Raw genomic sequence first — 23,837 nt, 5'->3', positions numbered from 1 at the left:
TTCAGGCTGTAACAACAAAATGTGGAATAAGTCAAGGAGTGACCACCACTTCCAATTTTGATGGGGTGATACTTTCTGTACCTACTCACACATGTAACTGTAAGTTGCAGGTGTGTGTGCGTGAGTGAATGTGTGTGTGAGGAAGTGAGGTGATTGATGTGCCTGCTGCCTGTTACTAGTGTGTGTGTGTGTCTCACACGGCGCAGGTAGCCCACCGGTACTGGGCCGATAAGCCCCAGGCCTCCAAGAGAGGAAAATCAATACACACCACTCCTCAACTCTGCCTGGCTCCGCTGTGAAAGCACGCACACACGCACAGGGATAAGAGGTCTGATGAGGACTCCCAGTGATCGGAAGGCCTCAGGTAACCTTTTCTTATTAAGATTCCTGGAAAAGTTCTCACATAGCCAGCAACTTAACATTGCTGTTATTGGCCATGTTTCCTTAAATGGAACAGACATTTCTCTCACTTATTTCAAGACGGACAAAAATGTCCCATCACGAGATTGGGACATGATAAAACTACTCCTCTCTTTCTTCCATCTCTTTGTGGTAGGTCTGTTTCGTTTTTCTACTGTATACAGCTCCACGGATTCTCTTCCCCCTCTCTCGCTGTCCTTTGTTCCCCTTTACTCAATCATCTTCTATTCTTCAATATAGAGCTCTGTTCCCTCCCTTTCTGCCTTCCCATTTTCCTACCTCTCGTCATTGTTATATTCTCTTCTGTACAGCACTTTGTATCTCTCCGTTCCACCTCCCCCTTTCTCTCTTTCCAGGTTGGCATGTCGCTCAGGCCCCTGTGGCCTCATTATCAGCCCGGCAGACTGAGGGAGCGGGTCACACACACACACACACACACACACACACACACAAACACACCCTCTGCCACTCCCTTGGTCTTGGGCAGGTAAATTGTCTCCACTCATCCATGCCATGTAGATTACAGTTTCGTAATCACCAAGGCAACGGGCGAGCCAGGGTCAAACACTAATCTAGGCTCTAATTAAAATGTAGCTGGTGCAGCTCATCAAAAACAATTAACTCACAATAACAGGGACGGGCAGGGAGTTGAGGAGGAAAGGAAAGGAACAACAGCAGCATCTCTCTTTGTCTGCAAGTTTCTTTCTACGAGGAAAAGAAGGAAGGGAGGGGTGAGAATGAGAGAAGGAGCTAGAGAAGCATTTGCCATATGTGACCACTTCCAAAATGAGAGTGAGAGCGAGCTGAATATGACAGGCGAATGGGGAGGGAGACAAGAGATACAGTACAGAGGAAGAACTGCAGAAGGGTAGAAGCGTCCCTAACCTGCCTCACAAACCATTGGCTGGGGATGGCAGAGAGGAGAACAGGCGTTTGAGGAAGAGAAAAAAAACGAGGCAAAGTGACAAAAGGGTGACAGAAGCCAATCTGACAAGTAACAAGTGAATTCAGGACATGACATAACTAGAACAGAACACAGGGCCTCATCATCCTTCTCTCGCTCTGCATCCCTGGTCTCCCTCTCCATCATCTCCCTCCCTCTCTCTTTTCCCATCCCTCTGCTCCCTCCCCTTGTTCCTCCACAGATGCACTCGTCTGCCAGCATGTGTTCTTTCATTCTGTCGTTCTCGTGGCCCACGCCATCTCTGTTGGGGAGGGGTTTGGCAGAGAGAAAGAAGGGATGAGAAGTGAACGAGTGTAGATGGCTCGGTGGAACCGTTGTCCCTCATTCTTTCTTTCTCCTACTCTCTCTCTCGGGGGACAGGAAGATGGAGGTTGTTTGACCCAACAGTTCTCGCTTATTTGGTTTTCCTTCCTCTCCTCATCTTGTTGTTTCCTTCCTTCTGTCTTTTTTTTCTCCGTTCTTTCGTTTCTGCCGCTTCCAAAGCCCAGAGCGGGACCTCCAGAGACGAGCTCCCTCGCTTCAGCCTCCAACATCCCCGGACCCATCTGTCTCACACACACACACACACAGTTTACATTCCTCAGTATGAATCCTAGAGAGCAGTGAGACAGTGAGAGATGAAAAAAAAACAGTGTCCGTGTGGGTATTTATAGTACAGGAGTCTGAGGCGCAGGATGGAGATAAGTATTACGGACAGGGGACTCTTCTCATAGGCTGCATTCCTGTTTACATTGGTTGAGGAGAGATTGGCTGTATGGGCTTCTTAGGGACGCTTCACACGGTGACATTCCAGGATACACATCACACTAAGTGGTCCATTATCAAACATGGGGGGGGGGGGGGGGACATGGAAATGTATGGTGCTTCATACTTCAGTATCGTAGTAGCCAAAGTCAGACAAGGTGGGGAGTTGGGAGAGCAGGATATGGAGAGAAGGTGCCTTTAGCCTCCAGTGTATATTTTGTTTACTTTTCAGAGTCGCGGCCCCCTAGTTCCACTTGATGATCCATCATCCCACACATTTAGTAAACACAGAACAGAATAATAAGAGTATTCAAGTACTGTTTATTTGCAGAGTTAGAGCTGTAGAGTGTTCCATACATCGTATGCATAGTCTATACATCTATGGGTCTTTATACTATAGTTTGGGCGTCATAGCATGCTAGAGGGCATTAACAGGCTACGGGGGTGAGTTATGGAGAGAAAAGGGCAGTTCATAGCGCATTCAAGCACGCACACGCGCACACGCTTCTCCTGTCTGCTCCATGCAAGAGCTTGTGTGATAATATCAGCAAAGGAGAAGAACATTCTGTATGAGTTCATCCATAAAGAGAGTTCTCTACTACATCTTCAGACCAATTCCTCAATGCATCCCTGGAACACTATCTATCAACATCTACCAGTGGAGGCTGCTGAGGGGAGGACGGCTCTTAATAATGGCCGGAATGGAGTCAATGGAATGGTATCAAACGTGGTTGCCATTGGTTGATACCATTCCATTGACTCCAATCCGGCCATTACTATGAGCCGTCCTCCCCTCAGCAGCCTCCACTGACATCTACACACAGTTTATTAGTGTACTGCTGAAGAACTGATACGGCCTTTGCTTGGTATCGCTTTAGTAGGTCTGTGACTAAGTTATGCAGACAACTGCTGTTATTGGAACTGCTGGCTTGTGACTCCTAGAGATTACGCGCCTCCACATCTTGATATACGTGGTGGGTCCCACTATCTACAGAGCATTTAGACTGGGCCCTTATGGCCAGGGAGAGTATGGTTACTGTAGTGTTACAGAGGGATGTGTTATACCTGCTGTGCAGGAGGTTAAACTAAGGTAGAGGTGGAGGTGAGCGGGGCAGGGTTAGGACTGGGTTAGCTGGAGCAGGTTAGGACAGGGTTCATCTGGTCCTCTCTCCCTCTATGTCTCTCGCCATCCCTCCCGCTCTTCTTTACTCTAGCAGTAGCCTGCGTAGCTCCTGTGGGTCTGTGACAGGCAGGGCACAGGTGAAGTCCTCACACACGTATGCTGTGGCACTGCCACCCTGGCAGGTCAGGGAGGAGAGGATGGGTAGACGCTGGTACAGATAGCCCTCTGTCTCCCCATCAGCTAACATCAGGACCTGGAGAGAGAGAGAGAGGCAGACAGAGGAATAGCAAATGCTGGTATACATTGTACACACAAGTGTACTTAAAAGGGTACAGACGCTCGTCACTGTTGTGGTACCCTGTTAGGTACAACCATTTAGTTATAGGTACAAAATTGTACCCTTGCAGTTTGTACCTTAAAAGAGCCTTGGGGTACGAGAAAGTACCTTTCTTATATGTAGTCCATAGGTACAAAAGGGCACCTTTAGAAAAAGGTAAACATTTGTGTTTTTAGGTTACCACCAAAGTGACAAAGTCGTTCCTTTTATGTGGCAAAAATGTACCTCTAAACATTATTGGGGGTGTTGTTCTTACACTGTAGTGTATAAAAACGTACTTGCATATTTCCCAGGGTGTCTTTCAAGTGAATTTCTTTGTTACCAGTACCACTCATGGCTGTTTGCTAGTGACAGAGACATGGTTGTTGCATTAAATGGCTTTAACCCCTTTAGCCTTCACCAAGTGAGTGCCTAAGCAAATGTTTTATCATTTAAATTAAAAAACTCTTTATGACCAGAAAGTATTCACACCCCTTGACTTTTTCCACATTTTGTTTTGTTACAGCCTGAATTGAAAATGTATTCAACTGTGATTTTGTGTCACGAGGCTACACACAGTAACCCATAATGTCAAAGTGGAACTTTGTTTTTAGAATTTTTGACAAATGAATAAAAAATTAAAACCTGAAAAGGTCTTCTGTCAACAAGTCTTCAACCCCTTTGTTATGGCAAGTCTAAATATGTTCAGGAGTAAAAATGTGCTTCACATATCAAATAACGAGTTGCATGGATTCACTGTGTGCAATAATAGGGGTTAACATGATTTATTTATGACTACCCCATCACTGTGCACCACACATAAAATGATCTGCAAGGTCCCTCAATCAAGTAGTACATTTGAAGCACAGATTCAACCACAAAGACCAGGGAGGTTTTCCAATGCCTCGCAAAAAAAAGGCACCGATTGGTAGATAGGTCAAAAATAAAAAAGCAGATTCTGAATATCCATTTGAGCATGGTGAAGATATTAAAGGGCCAATGCAGTAGGGCTGTACCCGACATAAAAAAAATGTTGGTCCACTGAGTCATCCCGACCGAGAGTTATCCAATCGATTGGTCAAAATGTTTTAAATGATTTTTTCCATATATAGACAGACACACCCTGTGTGTTTGAATAAAACCAACTACATATGTACTGAACTTGTCTGATGCTTTAAGCACACTGCTTGATGAAATAATTAAGACATACAAATGACTCAGGAAAGCGCCCGGTGGTCACAGTGTTGGACAAAAAGGACAGCTTTGTGCCTGTGTGACTGGCAAATGTTGCCTCGCTCTCCTCCCTACTGCAGCGAAAAAGCACCGCAGCACAGCAAGTGTTTATTGTGCTGTCCGTGCAACATAATTACAGCCATTTAAGCTAAGTTTCTTATTTGTTTCCGACAAAAATTCTGTTACCGAAATCCCTAATTTGTCTAGAAAATACATTCCCTATTCCCTCAACCTTTGCTCTCTTTATGTGGAACATGGAAGCATCGCATGCATGTGACCAACAGGGCCTGACCTATAGCCTATCATAATCACATCGATACATTGTTATAACCAAACTCTGAACACGGTAACGTCGTCAGCAAAATGGATGCGTACGACGTGAAAAAACTCGAAATGGGCGAATGTTCACTGGTTGCTCAGGAGGGAAAGGGAAAGTCAGATCTATGGAAGACATTTGACTTAGTTGTGGAAACTACTGGAGATAAAGAAAATGCTGTTAGATAACAATATAATTAGTTTCTGACCATTTGAAATGGTGTAAACAAAACTAAATAAATAAGAGAGTGTACCAGAGAGTCTGTCCTAACAGAAAAAAAATATATATATATATAAAATATTTATTACGGCAGACTAAAAACAGTATCATGCATTTGTGAATTAAGGTTCATTTATTGTTTAGGCCAATTATTCAAAGCTCCCTTTGTTATTTAATTTGAACACTAAAATGCCTGATTTCATTTCAAAGCATGAATGTCTCGAATGCTGTGTGCTCTTTAATTACTTGCTACTTTTATCTCTTATTCTTATCTGTATTTTTTTGAAACTTCATTGTTGGTTAAGGAGCTCGCAAGTAAGCGTTTCACTGTGAGGTGTTGTATACCTGTTGTATGTGACTAATAAAATAACAAATGTGAGTTGATGGCATATATAGGCCTAAGTAAGTCACAGTAATATTACTCAACAGGATGTGCTCTTAGGCCTACTGGTGGTGGTTACACAAGGCTACGAATGACAACAACATTACTTAATATTATAACGATGATCATAATAATACTAATTGAAATGATAACAATAAGATGGAGATCAAGAGAAAGGAGGCTATAGGAGTGAGAGCTGCGTACATATTATGTTTGACAAACAGGTGCTGTTAGATATTAGATATTAGATACAATATTATTTTTCTGCCTGTCTGGAACAGTGTGAACGCTAAATAAATGATGAGTAATACCAGTCTGTTCTAACGAGAGAGAAAAAATGAGGAAGCTGTTATTACAGCAGAGTAAAGATTTAAAAACAGACAAATCTGTGAAATTGCTTTATCCAACATTTTGCCATCGCATGAGGCTTGGTGCTCACGGAATCATTAGGCTACAAACACTGAAACAGGCAACAGAAGCAAGATCCGTCTTATTTCTAAACACATACAGTGCAATCAGAAAGTATTCAGACCCCTTCCCTTGTATACATTTTGTTACATTACAGCCTTATTCTAAAATGTATTTTTACCTCATCAATCTACACACAATACCCCATAATGACAAATAAAAGTCAGAAAAACCTCATTTAAACAAGTATTCAGACCCTTTGCTATGAGACTCGTAATTGAGCTCAGGTGCATCCTGTTTCCAATGATCATCCTTGAGATGTTTCTACAACTTGATTCTACAATTCAGATTGAACACGATTTGGCAAGGCACACACCTGTCTATATAAGGTCCCACAGTTGCCAGTGCATGTCAGAACGAAAACCAAGCCATGAGGTCAAAGGAATTGTCCGTAGAGCTCTGAGACAGGATTGTATCGAGGCACAGATCTGGGGAAGGGTACCAAAACATTTCTGCAGCATTGAAGGTCCCAAAGAACACAGTGGGCTCCATCATTATTAAATGGAAAAAGTTTGGAACCACCAAGACTCTCCCTAGAGCTGGTTGCCTGGCCAAACTGAACAATTGAGGGAGAGGGCCTTGGTCAGGGAGGTGACCAAGAACCCGATGGTCACTCAGACAGAGCTCCAGATATCCTCTGTGGAGATGGGAGAACCTTCCAGAAGGACAACTATCTCTGCAGGACTCCAATTAGGCCTTTATGGTAGAGGCCAGACGGAAGCCACTCCTCAGTAAAAGACACAGCACAGCCTGCTTGGAGTTTGCCAAAAGGCACTTAAAGACTCTCAGACCATGAGAAACAAGATTCTCTGGTCTGATGAAACCAAGATTAAACTTTTTGGCCTGAATGTCAAGCGCCACGTCTGAAGGAAACCTGGCAGAAGGGACTAGGAGACTTGTCAGGATCAAGGCAAAGATGAACGGAGCAAAGTACAGAGAGATCCTTGATGAAAACCTGCTCCAGAGCGCTCAGGATCTCAGACTGGGCCGAAGATTCACCTTCCACCAGGACAACGACACTAAGCACACAGCCAAGACAACGCAGGAGAGGCTTCGGGACAAGTCTCTGAATGTCCTTGAGTGACCCAGCCAGTGCCCAGACTTGAACCCGATCGAACATCTCTGGAGAAACCTGAAAATAGCTGTGCAGCAATGCTCCCCATCCAACCTGACACAGCTTGAGAGGATCTGCAGAGAAGAATGGGACATACTCCCCAAATACAGTAGTGCCAAGCTTCTATCGTCATACCCAAGAAGACTTGAGGCTGCAATCGCTGCCAAAGGTGCTTCAACAAAGTACTGAGTAAAGGGTCTGTATACTTATGTAAATGTGACATTTCAGTGTTTTATTTGTAATAAATTAGTCAAAAATGTGTAAAAAAAATGTTTTGCTTCGTCATTATTGGGTATTGTGTGTAGACTGTAGAAGAAGTCAAGGGATCAGAATACTGTATATGGATGATGTATAAAGCCAGGCACATTTAACAGTTAGGCTATTGATTACAGACCTAATTAAGTTGGGGTTTGTGCTCTCCTCAATTTTCTTAGACAATTAGGCTAACTCCACTTTGCACAGCAACTAGTATTACTAGAGAACGTTGGAGAACATTTTAACCTTTATTTAACTAGGCAAGTCAGTTCAGAGCAAATTCTTATTTTCAATAACGGCCTAGGAACAGTGGCTGTTCAGGGACAGAACAACAGATATTGTACCTTGTCAGCTCAGGGATTTGAACTTGCAACCTTCCGGCTACGAGTCCAACGCTCTAACCACGAGGCTACGCTGCCGCCCCACAACGTCTGTCATTCCGTTGGACGATTTGGACGAACCCCCTGTAATTCTTTTTTTTCCCCAATAAATGTTACTCTGATGATGTTTTCTAGGCGTGAAGATATTTCAACAAGTCCATTTGTTTCACAAATTTCGAAACCTTACCAAACCATCTCTGGTATAGTGTCACCATAATATTTGAATTGAGGAAGTGTGATCATAATCATTAGGATATTGTGATCTAAATGTCCCCCAGCCTTGAGCTAAACAGTGCACTTGCACGTTAGATGTGTTTTAAGGCTATGGATGCGAAAGTGAATATATCATTTTCAAATGTTTAGGTTAGTTGTATTCTGCATTGCAATCTATTAACAGCAAGGGTTACATTAAATAGGCGCAATATTTTTTTATTGATGAATTTGCAATATTCAAATCATACGCAGAAAACATGAAGAAAAAGATTTACTGTGAAAGTTGATACATGATACATCCCTTGTACAGTTGAAGTCGGAAGTTTACATACAGTCATTAAAACCCGTTTTTCAACAACGCCACAAATTTCTTGTTAATTAACAAACTATAGTTTTGACAAGTCGGTTAGGACATCTACTTTGTGCATGACACAAGTAATTTTTCCAACAATTGTTTACAGATTATTTCACTTATAATTCACTGTATCACAATTCCAGTGGGTCAGAAGTTTACATACACTAAGTTGGCAGTGCCTTTTAACAGCTTGGAAAATTCCAGAAAATGATGTCATGGCTTATAGGCTAATTGACATCATTTGAGTCAATTGAAGGTGTACCTGTGGATGTGTTTCAAGGCCAACCTTCAAACTCAGTGCCTCTTTGCTTGATATCATGGGAAAATCTAAATAAATCAGCCAAGACCTCAGAATTTTTTTTTTAGACCTCCGACCTCTAGGCTTGCAAGCAGAAGAACACCATCCCAACCGTGAAGCACGGGGGTGGCAGCATCATGTTGTGGGGGTGCTTTGCTGCAGGAGGGACTGGTGCACTTCACAAAATAGATGGCATCATGAGGTAGGGAAATTATGTGGATATATTGAAGCAATATCTCAAGACATCAGTTAGAAAGTTAAAGCTTGGTCACAAATGGGTCTTCCAAATGGACAATGACCCAAAGCATACTTCCAAAGTTGTGGCAAATGGCATAAGGACAACGAAGTCAAGGTATTGGAGTGGCCATCACAAAGCCCTTACCTCAATCCCATAGACAATTTGTGGGCAGAACTGAAAAAGCGTGTGCGAGCAAGGAGGCCTACAAACCTGACTCAGTTACACCAGCTCTGTCAGGAGGAATGGGCCAAAATTCATTCAACTTATTGTGGGAAGCTTGTGGTAGGCTACCTGAAATGTTTGACCCAAGTCAAACAATTTGAAGGCAATGCTACCAAATACTAATTGATTGTATGTACACTTCTGACCCACTGGGAATGTGATGAAAGAAATAAAAGCTGAAATAAATAATTATCTTTACTATTATTCTGACATTTCACATTCTTAAAATAAAGTGGTGATCCTAACTGACCTAAGACAGGGAATTTTTACTAGGATTTGTGGAATTGTGAAAAACTGAGTTTAAATGTATTTGGCTGTGTACATAAACTTCTGACTTCAACTGTAGGCAGCACGATCAATTTATCAAATCAGTTATTGTTTCTTGTTCAAAGCGTGAGCAAAACCTGTCAAACGCAGACATTTCTCTCAAAACACAGGGATGACGATTCGCACGGGACTAGTATTATCAGAGGACCTTGGAGTACTCCTAAAAACAGTATGTTATTCTGGCTGGAATTGTTACTCTCCTGCCATGTACAAATGACTGACATGGCAGATTCGGACGGAACTAAAATTACAGATGTGGTGGTTTGTGCTTGTGCACATAATTACATTACCCGACCACCCACAGTAAAACTAATCCCGTCCAAATAGGGCTTAAGGCAAGTGCTGTTTCCTCGTCTCTGCTGCCTCCGATGTATTGTTCTCAATCCCAATATGCTGGTTCATTTAGCTATTATGCACAGAGCAGCATAGGGAAAGGCGCCAATTCTACGGCGCACGGAAGATTCTGTTTCAGAAAAATATGGGGTACAGAAATGTACCATTATACTAAATGATCCACACATGCACAGTAAATGGTACCGAACAGTACCATGTGAGATTGTGTACCTCTGAAGGTACATTGTGTATTTTGACATTGTTGTACCCCAGGGAACAATACTGTACCCTAACCCTACCCTTCCGAGAATGTAGCCCTGTCAGGAGAGAGAAGGGGGGGGGTGATGATAACAAGGAGGTAGCTTTTTCAATCAACAATCACTCTTTTTATCGACGAGGGCAGCTCTGCACTGTGCATGACTCACAGTGTGTGAGACTATGGTGTGTGTATGTGTGTGGAGGTAAGGGGGGGTCTGTTTTCCAGACTTCTCATCAGGAAGCGCCACATTCATATCGATCCCCTTTCCACGTCCCTGTGCCTCCCTCTCTCCCCGAAATAACTTCATAAGACTAGGGTCGATGCCCCCCATCACATCAGTTACAGTAACAAGGAATGTGTGTGTGTGTTGTCACTGAGAGGCAGCAGAACATCTATGTTCCTCAGTCTGCTTCCTGTCAAATGCGTGTCACTTCCTTTAGCCTGTCAGACAGTCTGGCTCCCCAAAGAGTGGGGGAGAGAAAGATGGAGGGAGAGAGGGATGGATGGAGAACAGGAGGACTCATGAGAAGAGGAGGAGAGAGAGGGTGACCCGCTGCTGACCTTTTACCTGAGGAATTGCGGTCGGTCTCTAGTTTATCTACATGGATCGAGCGTCTTGTTGCGGTCATGTCACTAATGGGCTGGTTCCATTTCAACTGCTAGTCCCTAGCCCCTAACCCCTTGGCACTTCATAGATCTGACAGGATTGGATGGACATTAGAAATGTTGTTATTAACTCTCCCTCTAAGTAAAATGTCCTTTTTTTCGGTGCTTATCCTCTCAGATCTGAGTGAAGTTACTGGGGAGTAGTGCCTAGTAGTGAACTTGGAACAAGGCCCGAGGTTTAGTGAGCAGTGGGCTGTAATACTGAGACGTGGCAGGACACTATATTTACAGAGCGAGAGAAAGAGCTTTTGTTTGGCATAACACCAAAATATGTTTTATTTTATTTATCTTCGGGGAACACTGGTGAGAAGTGTGATGGAATGTGGGCAGAACAGCATGACTGTTGCCATGGAGACGAAAGAAGGATTTCCCCGGCCTGCTGAACCCTTCTACTGGACTCTGCTCTTCCTCTCTTTCAGTCTCTTTCTTCCCTTTCTTTCTTTCTTTCTTTCTTTCTTTCTTTCTTTCTTTCTTTCTTTCTTTCTTTCTTTTTTTCTTTCTTTCTTTCTTTCTTTCTTTTCCACTCCCACCTCTTTTCTTTCTCTCTTCCTCACTCTTCTTCTCTCTCGGTCTCTTTCTATCTTATCTGTCACATAGCATACCAACTTCTCTATGGATGTCATGTTTCTATCTGTATCCAGTCATACACCTGGGGACAATACATGGCAAAGGCTCTATGTGAGAGTGTGTGTATAGTTGGATTCGTAGTCTGTGTGTGTGTGTGTGTGTGTGTGTTAGTGTTCTAGGTGAGTGAGTCTGTAGTTCGTTAGCACAGACGGCACAGTTGGCTGCACACAACAGCATTGCTAAACTCCCACAGGCTTCGTCCCCTCATACTCTGACTGACCCTGCTACCGCAGGCACGTACACCGCTGTGTTGCATTTGTGCCAAACTCCACTTCTTCCATGAAGTTTAAACCGTGCAGCGATATTATGAGCTGTCCCACCTGTGTGCGTGTGTGTGTGTGTGCGTGCGCGCTAGAGAACAGATGGCTCAGGCTTATGACACAGAGAGTAATAGAACTAACAGTGTAGCCTACCTGCACTGCCACAAATAAACAGAAACATACACAGGAGCCCACTGCCTGCTGACACACACACACACACACACGCACACGCACACACACACGTACACTTTATGAGCTCCCGAATCCTGACACACCTGAGGAAGAGTGATGAGCATAACATCTCTGAAATCCTGGGCTTTGTGCAGCCATGCATTAAGAGATGTACTCTCTCTCTCTCTCACTCTCTCACTCACTCTCACTCTCTCCCACTCACTCACTCACTCACACAGAGTCGAGGACCTGTTCAGTCACTGAAACAACCTGGCATCTGGACATCCCCGTAGGCAACACAGACGCCGCTCTGACGTGTGGCGAACGGCACACATGCAAAACACACACGCAGTCAGCCGCTCACATCACCGCAAGATACATGTATTAATGTAATATCTAACGAGAGAGAGGATGAGAGGCCGAGGGAGAGAGACCAGGCGAGAGGCAGACAGAAGTATGGGGGAGATACAGTGGGGAGAACAAGTATTAGAATCACTGCCGATTTTGAAGGTTTTCCTACTTACAAAGCATGTAGAGGTCTGTAATTTTTTTTATCATAGGTACACTTCAACTGTGAGAGACGGAATCTAAAACAAAAATCCAGAAAATCACATTGTATGATTTTTAAGTAATTAATTTGCATTTTATTGCATGACATAAGTATTTGATCACGTACCAACCAGTAAGAATTCTGGCTCTCACAGACCTTTTAGTTTTTCTTTAAGAAGCCCTCCTGTTCTCCACTCATTACCTGTATTAACTGCACCTGTTTGAACTCGTTACCTGTATAAAAGACACCTGTCCACACACTCAATCAAACAGACTCCAACCTCTCCACAATGGCCAAGACCAGAGAGCTGTGTAAGGACATCAGGGCTAAATTGTAGACCTGCCCAAGGCTGGGATGGGCTACAGGACTATAGGCAAGCAGCTTGATGAGAAGGCAACAACTGTTGGCGCAATTATTAGAAAATGGAAGAAGTTCAAGATGACGGTCAATCACCCTCGATCTGGGGCTCCATGCAAGATCTCACCTTGTGGGGCATCAATGATCATGAGGAAGGTGAGGGATCAGCCCAGAACTACACAGCAGGACCTGGTCAATGACCTGAAGAGAGCTGGGACCACAGTCTCAAAGAAAACCATTAGTAACACACTACACCGTCATGGATTAAAATCCCGCAGTGCACGCAAGGTCCCCCTGCTCAAGCCAGCGCATGTCCAGGCCTGTCTGAAGTTTGCCAATGACCATCTGGATGATCCAGAGGAGGAATGGGAGAAGGTCATGTGGTCTGAAGAGACAAAAAAATAGCTTTTTGGTCTAAACTCCACTCGCCGTGTTTGGAAGAAGAAGGATGAGTACAACCCCAAGAACACCATCCCAACCGTGAAGCATGGAGGTGGAAACATCATTCTTTGGGGATGCTTTTCTGCAAAGGGGACAGGACGACTGCACCGTATTGAGGGGAGGATGGATGGGGCCATGTATCGCGAGATCTTGGCCAACAACCTCCTTCCCTCAGTAAGAGCATTGAAGATGGGTCGTGGCTGGGTCTTCCAGCATGACAACGACCCGAAACACACAGCCAGGGCAACTAAGGAGTGGCTCCGTAAGAAGCATCTCAAGGTCCTGGAGTGGCCTAGCCAGTCTCCAGACCTGAACCCAATAGAAAATGTTTGGAGGGAGCTGAAAGTCTGTATTGCCCAGCGACAGCCCCGAAACCTGAAGGATCTGGAGAAGGTCTGTATGGAGGAGTGGGCCAAAATCCCTGCTGCAGTGTGTGCAAACCTGGTCAAGAACTACAGGAAACGTATGATCTCTGTAATTGCAAACAAAGGTTTCTGTACCAACTATTAAGTTATGCTTTTCTGATGTATCAAATACTTATGTCATGCAATAAAATGCAAATTAATTACTTAAAAATCATACAATGTGATTTTCTGGATTTTTGTTTTAGATTCCGTCTCTCGCAGTTGAAGTGCACCTATGATAAAAATTACAGACCCTTACATGCTCTGTAAGTAGGAAAACCTGCACAAAAAAAACAGCAGTGTATCAAATACTTTTCTCCCCACTGTAGTTGTGGACATGGGGTCTGTGTCAGTGAACTAGGAGTTTTATCAGGAAGTCAACAGACGGTCTAAATCACATGGTGACGAGACATCGGAAGCCCTGCCGCGTTCCGTTAGCCAACCACTGACAGCCTAACGTCGCTTCAAAACGACTTGTGTTGGAAGTTGAGCGTCGATAAAAAGATATCATCAAGACTGACGCTCAGATTTAAATGTCACAGGAGATTATCCCAAATAAATAACGCCACTTGACTAGGAATTGTTACTCGCTCTAAATGCTAAAATACCACTGGGACATTAGTCCCGTTTCAAAAGTCCCCGTTCACTCCACCTACGTCCCACTAGCGTTGTCACCCGCAGCTCAACAATTACCAAAAGATCAGATTGTGTCAAACTACTGGTTTCACACTAAACTGAAAATGAGTATGTGTTGGGCTAAAGAGGCTGCGAGGGCGGTCTTAAGCTCGGGACGATTTGGAACTGGGTACACACTAATTGGTGGCACATGGAGCCTGGTAACACTTCACATCAAAGTGGGACTTGAAAAGGGGTGTGATTAAAATGGAGGCTGGACAGGGAGAGAGCCCGCTACAGCTGTATTAGATGGGACTGTTAAAAATGCAGAAAATCAGCAAATCAAAATAAACGTTCTACCACATTGACCAATATTCTAATTTGGGGGAAGCTCGATTGATTCTGAGTTTGTGCATATAAACGTTTATCCGTGAAAACTGTTTCTAAAGACTTGTACTTTTCTATTTTTGTGAAAATCACTTGCGCTGCTCATGCTTTGAAGTCCACAATGTAGGGGCGAGTTTGTAAGGGCTATGCTAGGTGGTGATTGACAGGGATCAGCCAATTAAAACCCGTGGCTGTTTCAGCCACACCTGCCTCACACTTCCAGTCAAGTCTCGTTCTGAGGAACTGTGAAGCCAGACGGTTCGACCGAGAGAGAGCTTGCCTCAGGACTACCTGACATGATGACTCCTTGCTGTCCCCAGTCCACCTGGCTGTGCTGCTGCTCCAGTTTCAACTGTTCTGTCTGTGATTATTATTATTTGACCATGCTGGTCATTTATGAACATTTGAACATCTTGGCCATGTTCTGTTATAATCTCCACCCGGCACAGCCAGAAGAGGACTGGCCACCCCACATAGCCTGGTTCCTCTCTAGGTTTCTTCCTAGGTTTTGGCCTTTTTAGGGAGTTTTTCCTAGCCACCGTGCTTCTACACCTGCATTGCTTGCTGTTTGGGGTTTTAGGCTGGGTTTCTGTACAGCACTTTGAGATATCAGCTGATGTACGAAGGGATATATAAATACATTTGATTTGATTTGCTAGTGGATGAGATTAGGTACACGCTAAATTAGAGTGTTGAATTAGTAGCTGGACACAGTGGTGAAAGCTGCCCAGGGCCTACCTGCCCAGGGCCTACCTGCCCAGGGCCTACCTGTCCAGGGCCTACCTGTCCAGGGCCTACCTGTCTTGTCCGGACGCACTGGCCAATCAATGGCATTAAGCTATTTAATCCATGCTTTCTCAAACTCGGTCCTGCACATTTTGTTTTTTGTCCTACAGCTGATTCAAATAATCAAAGCATGATAATGAGTTGGTTATTTGAATCAGCTGTGTAGTGCGAAGGCTAGGACCGAGGGAAACCCTGATCTGATTCATTAATACGATTCGTCCCCGGGAACTGGAGAGTGTGAGTGTGTCAAAGAAGTACCAGAGAGGAGAGGAAGAGAGAGGAGAGGAAGAGAGTGGAGAGGAAGAGGAGGAGAGTTAGGGGAAAGAGACAGAAAAAGAAGAGAGGGTTGAGTTAGAAGTAGCAGAGAGTGAGAGAGAGAAATCTCAGTCCCAGACGTCGATAGATGCTACCCGATCCTATAGGACAGCCAAGAGAGGAATGACTGAAGGAGAGGATGCTTGCTCGGCGCCATTGACTAGCTGCCTAAGTGAGTGTTTATCAGTCACCAGAAACATCTCCACTCCCTATTGCTCCAAAGCATGCACGCACACGCACACACACACACACAGGTTACATCCTCCAGAGTGGGTGGGTGTGTGTGTATCAGCCTCTACAATCAGTCAACATCCTCACTCTGTATTGTTCCGTCGCACAAACGCGAATGGCTACATATTCCTGATTCTCCAGGGTGCGTGTGTGTCTTATCAGTGTGCCGTGGGTATTATTTACATAGCTGTGTGGATAAGAGCTGAGCCTTGTTGAGGAGTGACAGACAACAGGAGACGAAACCGCGGAGAGAGAGACAGCCAAAGAGGATCTGACGTGGGCTACAACTGGAGTCATTGACAGAGACTGATCGGAGTTTAAACACTGACTGAGTTCGCAAACTTCACATATGCACACTCATCCCTCCCCACCCTTCATCCATCCCAACTTCTCCCTCTTTCTTTTCCCTACGGGAGACGAGAAGGTGAGGGACAGATGGATGGAGACGTGACGATAGAGTGATGACGATGGGAGTTGATTGGAGTGTAATCGTGAAGGAAGGAGAAATGGAGATGTCGGAAGGCTGCAGACAGCTCCCTGAGATGGAATCCGTCTGCTAGAATGTCTAGAGCTGTCAATCAAACTATGGTCTGGCCTCTGACTGGTCGATAGGCTCAGCAGGCGATTAACAGAGTGCAATAAAATGGCTAACACACACACACACGCACTCTCTGAGAGTGGGCGATGAGAACCCCCGACAGAACTGGACGACAGGAGGAGGAGAGGAAAGAAGGGAGGAGAGCAGGTGGGGGACGAGTCAAGCTGTTGCATGCTGGGTAGCTCCGAGAACACCTACAGCTCAGAAAAGGACATGGGGGGAGAGGGAAGGGAGGATAGAGGATAAGAGAAAAGGGAGGAGAGAATGTAAGGGAGAAGAGCGAATGAGAGAAAAGCGTGAATAAGTGAAGGGAGTTGGTAAAAGAGAGGGAAGCAGTAGTGATAGATCGGTAGTGTGTAAGGTGGCAGACTGTTCTATGCTTGTTAAGTCTGCTGTCATCCTGTGTCGACAGCAGGGTTGTTACCATTGCTCCTCTCTCCTCTCCCTCCTCTCTCTCCTCTCTCAGCTCTCCTGCTCCCTCTTTCCCCCCATCCCTTCCACCCCTCCATCTTACTAATTCCCTCTATTCCCCCCCTTTATCTCTCCCCCTCCTTCCCTCCCCCTTACTCTGTTGGTGTCTCAGAGGTCTTGTTGGAGAAGTCATGTGTCTCCCTCGTTTATTACAGACCATTCTAAAGGCCTGGCTGTTAGAGGCCACAAACCTCAACTCATCCCTCTCTTTCTGTTTCCCCTCCTGAGTCCTCTCCTTATTTTGCCTTCTCAACTTCTCTGCAGTCTTCTCCTGTTTCATCTCTCCATTCCCCTGATCTCCATTCTGCTCGTGACCTTTCTTACCCCCGTTTCCCTCCTTCCCAAATCACCTGAAAGGATCCCCCAGACTCACCCAAATACCACCCCCAACCACCCCCAGTACCCCAAGGGCCCCTTCAACACCTGCCACAGACATTTAAGGGCCCTAACAACCCTCCACATACCCGATCCCCTCCCTGCTGCACTACTTAGTACACTCCCCAGGAAACAAGCCAGAGTAACCTTTCTCATGCTCTTCTCTGGGTCGAATGGTGTACTGCAGACAGTACTAGTGCAGGGAGTCTTCCTAGAAAAGGTATAGTTTAAAGTGGAGGTACATACAGTCTAACTGAGATGTTTTCCACAAGACAAAGTAGCCAGCCAGGCTCCCCCGGACTGGGAGGTGTTAAAATGTATGTTTTGCTGAACATGCTCTATTTTGGTGGCCTCTGGTACATTCGAATGCTAGATTGTATTTTCAAACAGCAACTATCAGGAAATAACACTGATCAAATGTGTTCACACTTGTACAGTGTTTGTTTCATCAGCTGTTGTACAATGTTATATAAAAACACAGGGAAAACTTAATTTTGACTGTCTAGTTCTTTAGGCTTCAAGCTTCCTTTTAAGAGGCTTTTTTTCATCTATCTACAATCTAGGTATGATTGAAGAAGCAAGCAGGTGTTAAACATGGGCTTTGCTACACAGACAGCAGCATTTGACTACTCCACTGTCAACACTTTGGTTGAACTTGGCAATTGATCCGGGGGGGGGTGGTAAGTACGGATCAACTACGGTCCGGTACACCACTACAGTCTAACAATGATGAGCAACCAAGTTGACAGAGCTGGGAGAGTTTAAAAAATAATAAATGGGCAAATATTGTACAATCCAGGTGTACAAAGCTCTTAGAGACGTACCCAAAGGTGATTCTAACATGTATTGACTCAAGGGGTTGAACATTTATCTAATCTTGATTAAATAAGTATTCAACTCCCATGATAATTTGTTATACTCTTAATTAAAGCTCTGTCAAGTTGGTTGTTCATCATTGTTAGACAGTAGTGGTGTAACAGACCGTAGTTGGCAGCGATTACAGCTGTGTCTTTTTGGGCACGTCTCTAAGAGATTTGTACACCTGTATTGTACAATATTTGCTCATGATTCTTTTTTAAACTCTTCAAGCTCCGTCAAGTTGGTTGTTCATCATTGTTAGACAGTAGAGGTGTAACGGACTGTAGCTGATCCGTGACCTGTACGGATCACCCCCCACGGTTCGGCACGCATGTGAACCGCAGATCAATTGCAAAGTTTAACCATCATAGTGTGAAATACAGTTTTACTGCCGCGGTGACTTTTTGAAGTCATAATTCCCTACGTCTCGATGCAGAGCTGCAGTGAAAAGATAGAGGCAAGACTGATGCAAGACTGATGCGTGCTGTGTTTTACTCTGAAGCCTGAAGGTTGATTTGATCATTTAAAAAAAGCATTTGTGTGCACTGTTCACGTGAACGGGGCACGTTGAATCCCAACGAATCAATCCTGGATGCTCGCGTAGCAAAAAGCAAAGAAGAAAATAAGACCATTGACAGCCATGGAGCTAGCGGAGGAACTGAAGAACTGGAAAAGCCTCCCGAAAGGGCTTGAGGGCTTGGCGAAAGGGCTTGAGCCACGCTACGAAATCCCCTGGCGCACCCACTTCAGTATGAAGATGGACCGAGCACGCCCCCATTCTCATCGACGGGGCTGTAGTGGAGCAGGTTGGTGTCCACATCAACAACAAACTAGAATGGTCCAAACACACCAAGACAGTCGTGAAGAGGACACGACAAAGCCTATTCCCCCTCAGGAAACTAAAAAGATTTGTCATGGGTCCTGAGATCCTCAAAAGGTTCTACAGCTGCAATATCGAGAGCATCCTGGTTGCATCACTGCCTGTTACGGCAACTGCTCGGCCTCCGACCGCAAGGCACTACAGAGGGTAGTGCGTATGGCCCAGTACATCACTGGGGCTAAGCTACCTGCCATCCAGGACCTCTACACCAGGCGGTGTCAGGGGAAGGTCCTAAAAATTGTCAAAGACCCCAGCCACCCCAGTCATAGACTGTTTTCTCTACTACCGTTCTCTTTCTACCCCCAAGACATAAGACTCCTGAACAGATAATCAAATGGCTACCCAGACTATTTGCATTGTGTGCCCCCCCCAACCCCTCTTTTATGCTGCTGCTACTCTCTGTTTATCATATATGCACAGTCACTTTAACTATACATTCATGTACATACTACCTCAATTGGGCCGACCAACCAGTGCTCCCTCACATTGGCTAACCGGGCTATCTGCATTGTGTCCCACCACCCACCACCCGCCAACCCCTCTTTTACGCTACTGCTACTCTCTTTTCATCATATATGCATAGTCACTTTAATCATATCTACATGTACATACTACCTCAATCAGCCTGACTAACTGGTGTCTGTATGTAGCCTCGCTACTTTTATAGCCTCGCTACTGTATATAGCCTGTCTTTATACTGTTGTTTTATTTCTTTACTTCCCTAATGCCTTTTTTTGCACTATTGGTTAGAGCCTATAAGTAAGCATCTCACTGTAAGGTCTACACCTGTTGTATTCGGGCGCACGTGACAAATAAACTTTGATGTAATATCGTGCCAGATCTTTATGAACAGGAAAATATCAAAATTGTTCACGAATTATCCAAGACATCCTCTGTTGCCCTCACCACAGACGGCTGAACCTCCAGGGCAACGGAGAGCTAAGTGAATGTGACTGCTCACTACACCAGAGGCGTGAGAGATGTGAAGTCCTGTGCTACAGACACGCCCCCTCTATCAGAGTCACACAGGCACAAATCTGGCGCAGGTACTGCTAGGAGCAGTAGCAGAGTTGAAGCTAGAGGCCCAACAGCAATATCCCAACCACCACAGATAATGCCAAGAACCAAGCAAATGCAGTGATAGGGGCTGAACTGGGGCCACAGATAGCTTGCTTTGCACATGTGATCAATTTAGCATCTCAAAGGGGAATCTCAGGTAACCAGGTGGACCGCCTCCTTGGGAGGATCAGGAAGGTTGTTTCCTTTTTGCCGCTCATGTGCTTAACACCAAGCAAGACATGCTACAGCTACCGACCCACAAGCTCATACACCATGTCACAACAACATGGACCTCCATGTTGGAGCGCCATCTTGAGCAGCTCTATACTCTGCACTGACAGACAAGACCCTGAAGAAAACATAAAGACATCGTCACCTTGTCTGATGATGACGTGGAAGTGTCAAAGGAGGTCCTAATGTACTGGACTACCTTCATAGAGCTACTGCACTGGATCCAAGGTTGAAGTCCCTGTCTCACCTAGACCCTGCCCCCCGGAGGACATACAGTGATGTCACCACTGAGATTCTGGCCACTGAAGAGGTAAAAGAAAAAAAAGTGAATTACTTAAATAATAAATATAGTGCAGTCTAATCTTAGTCTATTCTATTGCTATTAGAATCATCCATTTTTGACTTGGAATAATAATGGCTTTTGTTAAATGTTATTGCCACGATTATAGTTCTATGAAATATGAAAATAAATAATTAGTTTAATAGGTCAAGTCATTTTCTCTGCAGGGTCAAGCCACCGAGCCGACAGGAGCAGACTCAGAGGCACCTCCTCTGCAAAATAATTCAGCCATGAAGGAGCTTTTCGGGGAGACCTTTGCGAGCAAGGACACAGGCAAGACGTTTGCCAACACCATCAAAGAGGAGGCATCCTACAAGGCAGCAAGCGGCGTTTCAGTGGATGGTGTCCCACTGGCATGGTGGAAAAGCAATGAGCGTAAATACCCTCACATTGCCATGACGACAAGACACTATCTGACTGTGCCTGGCACATCAGTTCCTAGCGAGAGGGTGTTCTCCACGGCAGGGGACATAGTGACTGCAAAGAGGTCTACCCTCTCCCCAGACAATGTAGACATCCTCATCTTTTGGAAAAAATCATTTTAATGTATAAGCTCAGGTCTGTTTTGCTTTCTTTCTTTTTGTACTTTTGTTTGATGACGTGGACACAGGCTATTTTTTCATTCACTATTGTTCAAAGGAAGAAGGTATCATGCCTCATATTGCACTTTAATTTAACAATTGAGTATTGAATATTTTATTTTAATATTTTATTTAAACATTGAAAAGTTCTTTGCTTTAAGTGTTCTTTAAGTAATAAATGGAAAGCAAAGTTGTGTCTCCCTTTTCTTTTGCTGATCTGAAAAACGATCCGAACCATGAGTTTTGTAATCCGTTGCACCACTACTAGACAGTCATTTTCAAGTCGTGCCATAGATTTTCAAGCCCATTTAAGTCAAAACTGTAAATGGGCCACTCGGGAACCTTCAATGTCGTCTTGGTAAGTAACTTGTGTATATTTGGCCTTGGGTTTAAGGTTATTGTCCTTCTGAAAGTTAAAATTTGTCTCCCAGTGTCTGTTGGAAAGCAGGTTTTCCTCTAGGATTGTGCCTGTTCTCAGGTCTTTATTTTTATACAAACGAAACTGCTTAGTCCTTGCTAATGAGCATATCCATAACATGACGCAGCTACCACCATGCTTGAAAATATGACAAGTAGTGATGTTGGATTTCCCCCAAACATAATGCTTTATATTCAGGACAAAAAGTGCATTTCTTTTCCACATATTTTGCAGTATTACTTTAGTGTCTTATTGTAAACAGGAAGAATGTTTGCCATATTTTCTTATTCTGTACAGACTTTCTGTCACGACTCCCACCGAAGTTGGCCCCCCCGCCTGTTCGGGTGGTGCTCGGCGGTCGTCGTCACCGGCCTACTAGCCGCCACCGATCCCTTTTTCTTTTCGGTTAGTTTTGTCTCATTAGTTACACCTGTTCCTATTTTGTGTGTTCTTGATTGGCTTCCCTATTTAGCTTGTGGAACCCGCCCCTTTGTTGTGTGGGATTATTTAGATGTTCTCGTTGTGTCGTCTGGACCTTGTTACCCGTTGTTTTGGGTTGGTCAGTGTTTTGGCGCCCTGCGTGTTTGGGCATTTACTTTTGGTGCCGCATTAAAGTGCCTCTTTCCCCTGGACCTCTCTGCTCTCTGCGCCTGATTCCTCTCTACACACCTAGCCAGCCGTGACACGTTCCTCTTTTCACTCGGTCATTTAGGTTAGTATTGTGGAGTAACTACAATGCTGTTTATACATCCTCAGTTTTTACAGAGTGAGTCCATGCTGCTTATGTGACTTAAGAAAATGTAGCTTTGCCATAACAAATGTGTTGAATAATTGACTCAAGACATTTCAGATGTCTCAGGTTGAGGGAGCGTGCAATTGGCATGCTGACTGCAGCAATGTCCACCAGAGCTGTTGCCAGATAAATAAATGAACATTAAAATGACCAAAAGCCGCCGCCAACGTTGTTTTAGAGAATTTGGCAGCATGTCCAACCACAGACAAAGCCAGCCCAGGACCTCCACATCTGGCTTCTTCACCTGCGGGATTGTCTGAGCCCAGCCACCCGGACAGTTGATGAAACTGTGGGTTTGCACAACCGAATAATTTCTGCACAAACTGTCAGAAACAGTCTCAGGGAAGCTCATCTGCATGCTCGCAAGCCTCACCAGGGTCTTGAACTGACGGCAGTTTGGTGTCGTAACTGACTTCAGTGGGCAAATGCTCACCTCCAGTAACACGCTGGAGAAGTGTGTTCTTCTCAGATGAATTTGGTTTCAACTGCACCGGGCAGATGGCAGACAGCTTGTATGGTGTTGGGTGAGCGAGCGGTTTGTGAACAGAGTACCCCGTGATGGCGGTGGGGTTATGGTATGGGTAGCTATGAATAACGAACACAATTGCATTTTATCTATGGCAATTTGAATGCACAGAGATACGAATGACGAGATCCTGAGGCCCATTATCGAGCCATTCATCCCCCGCCATCACCTCATGTTTCAGCATGTTAATGCAAGAATCTGTACACAATTCACGGAAGCTGCAAATGTGCCATACTCACCAGACATGACACCCATTGAGCATGTTTGGGATGCTCTGGATCGACGTGAACAGCGTGTTCCAGTTCCCAATAACATGACTAAAAGAATGTGGACACCTGCTCATTTAACATCTCATTACAAAATCATGGGCATTAACATGGAGTTGGTTCCCCGTTTGCTGCTATAAGAGCCTCACACTTCTGGGAAGGCTTTCCACTAGATGTTGGAGCATTACTGCGGGTAATTGCTTCCATTCAGCGAAAAGAGCCTTAGTGAGGTTCGGGCACTGATGTTGGGCGCTTAGGCCTGGCTCATAGTTGCCGTTCCAATACATCCTCAAGGTGTTTGATGGGGTTGAGGTCAGGGCTCTGTGCAGGACAGTTAAGTTCTACCATACCAATCTCAACAAACCATTTCTGTATGGACCTCGCTTTGTGCACGGGGGCATGGTCATGCTGAAACAGGAAAGGGCCTTCTCCAAACTGTTGCCACGAAGTTA

At 44.8% G+C, this 23,837-nt stretch overlaps 1 protein-coding gene across 1 annotated transcript in view; it reads right to left on the bottom strand.

Moving 5' to 3' along the window:
• Positions 1-2,429: 2,429 nt before the first annotated feature.
• Positions 2,430-23,837, bottom strand: part of spata20 (spermatogenesis associated 20) — a 69,222-nt gene continuing 47,814 nt past the window's right edge. The window contains exon 15 of the mRNA XM_029684838.2: positions 2,430-3,504. Within this exon, the coding sequence (XP_029540698.1) occupies positions 3,334-3,504 (171 nt within the window). The 3' untranslated portion in view covers positions 2,430-3,333. The remainder of the gene's footprint in view (positions 3,505-23,837) is intronic.

The sequence above is a fragment of the Oncorhynchus nerka genome, linkage group LG16, assembly GCF_034236695.1.
Source record: "Oncorhynchus nerka isolate Pitt River linkage group LG16, Oner_Uvic_2.0, whole genome shotgun sequence".
In the NCBI taxonomy this organism is placed as follows: Eukaryota; Metazoa; Chordata; class Actinopteri; order Salmoniformes; family Salmonidae; genus Oncorhynchus; species Oncorhynchus nerka.
The sequence above is the reverse complement of the archived record's forward strand: the minus strand, read 5'-3'. Positions and strand labels throughout refer to the sequence as shown.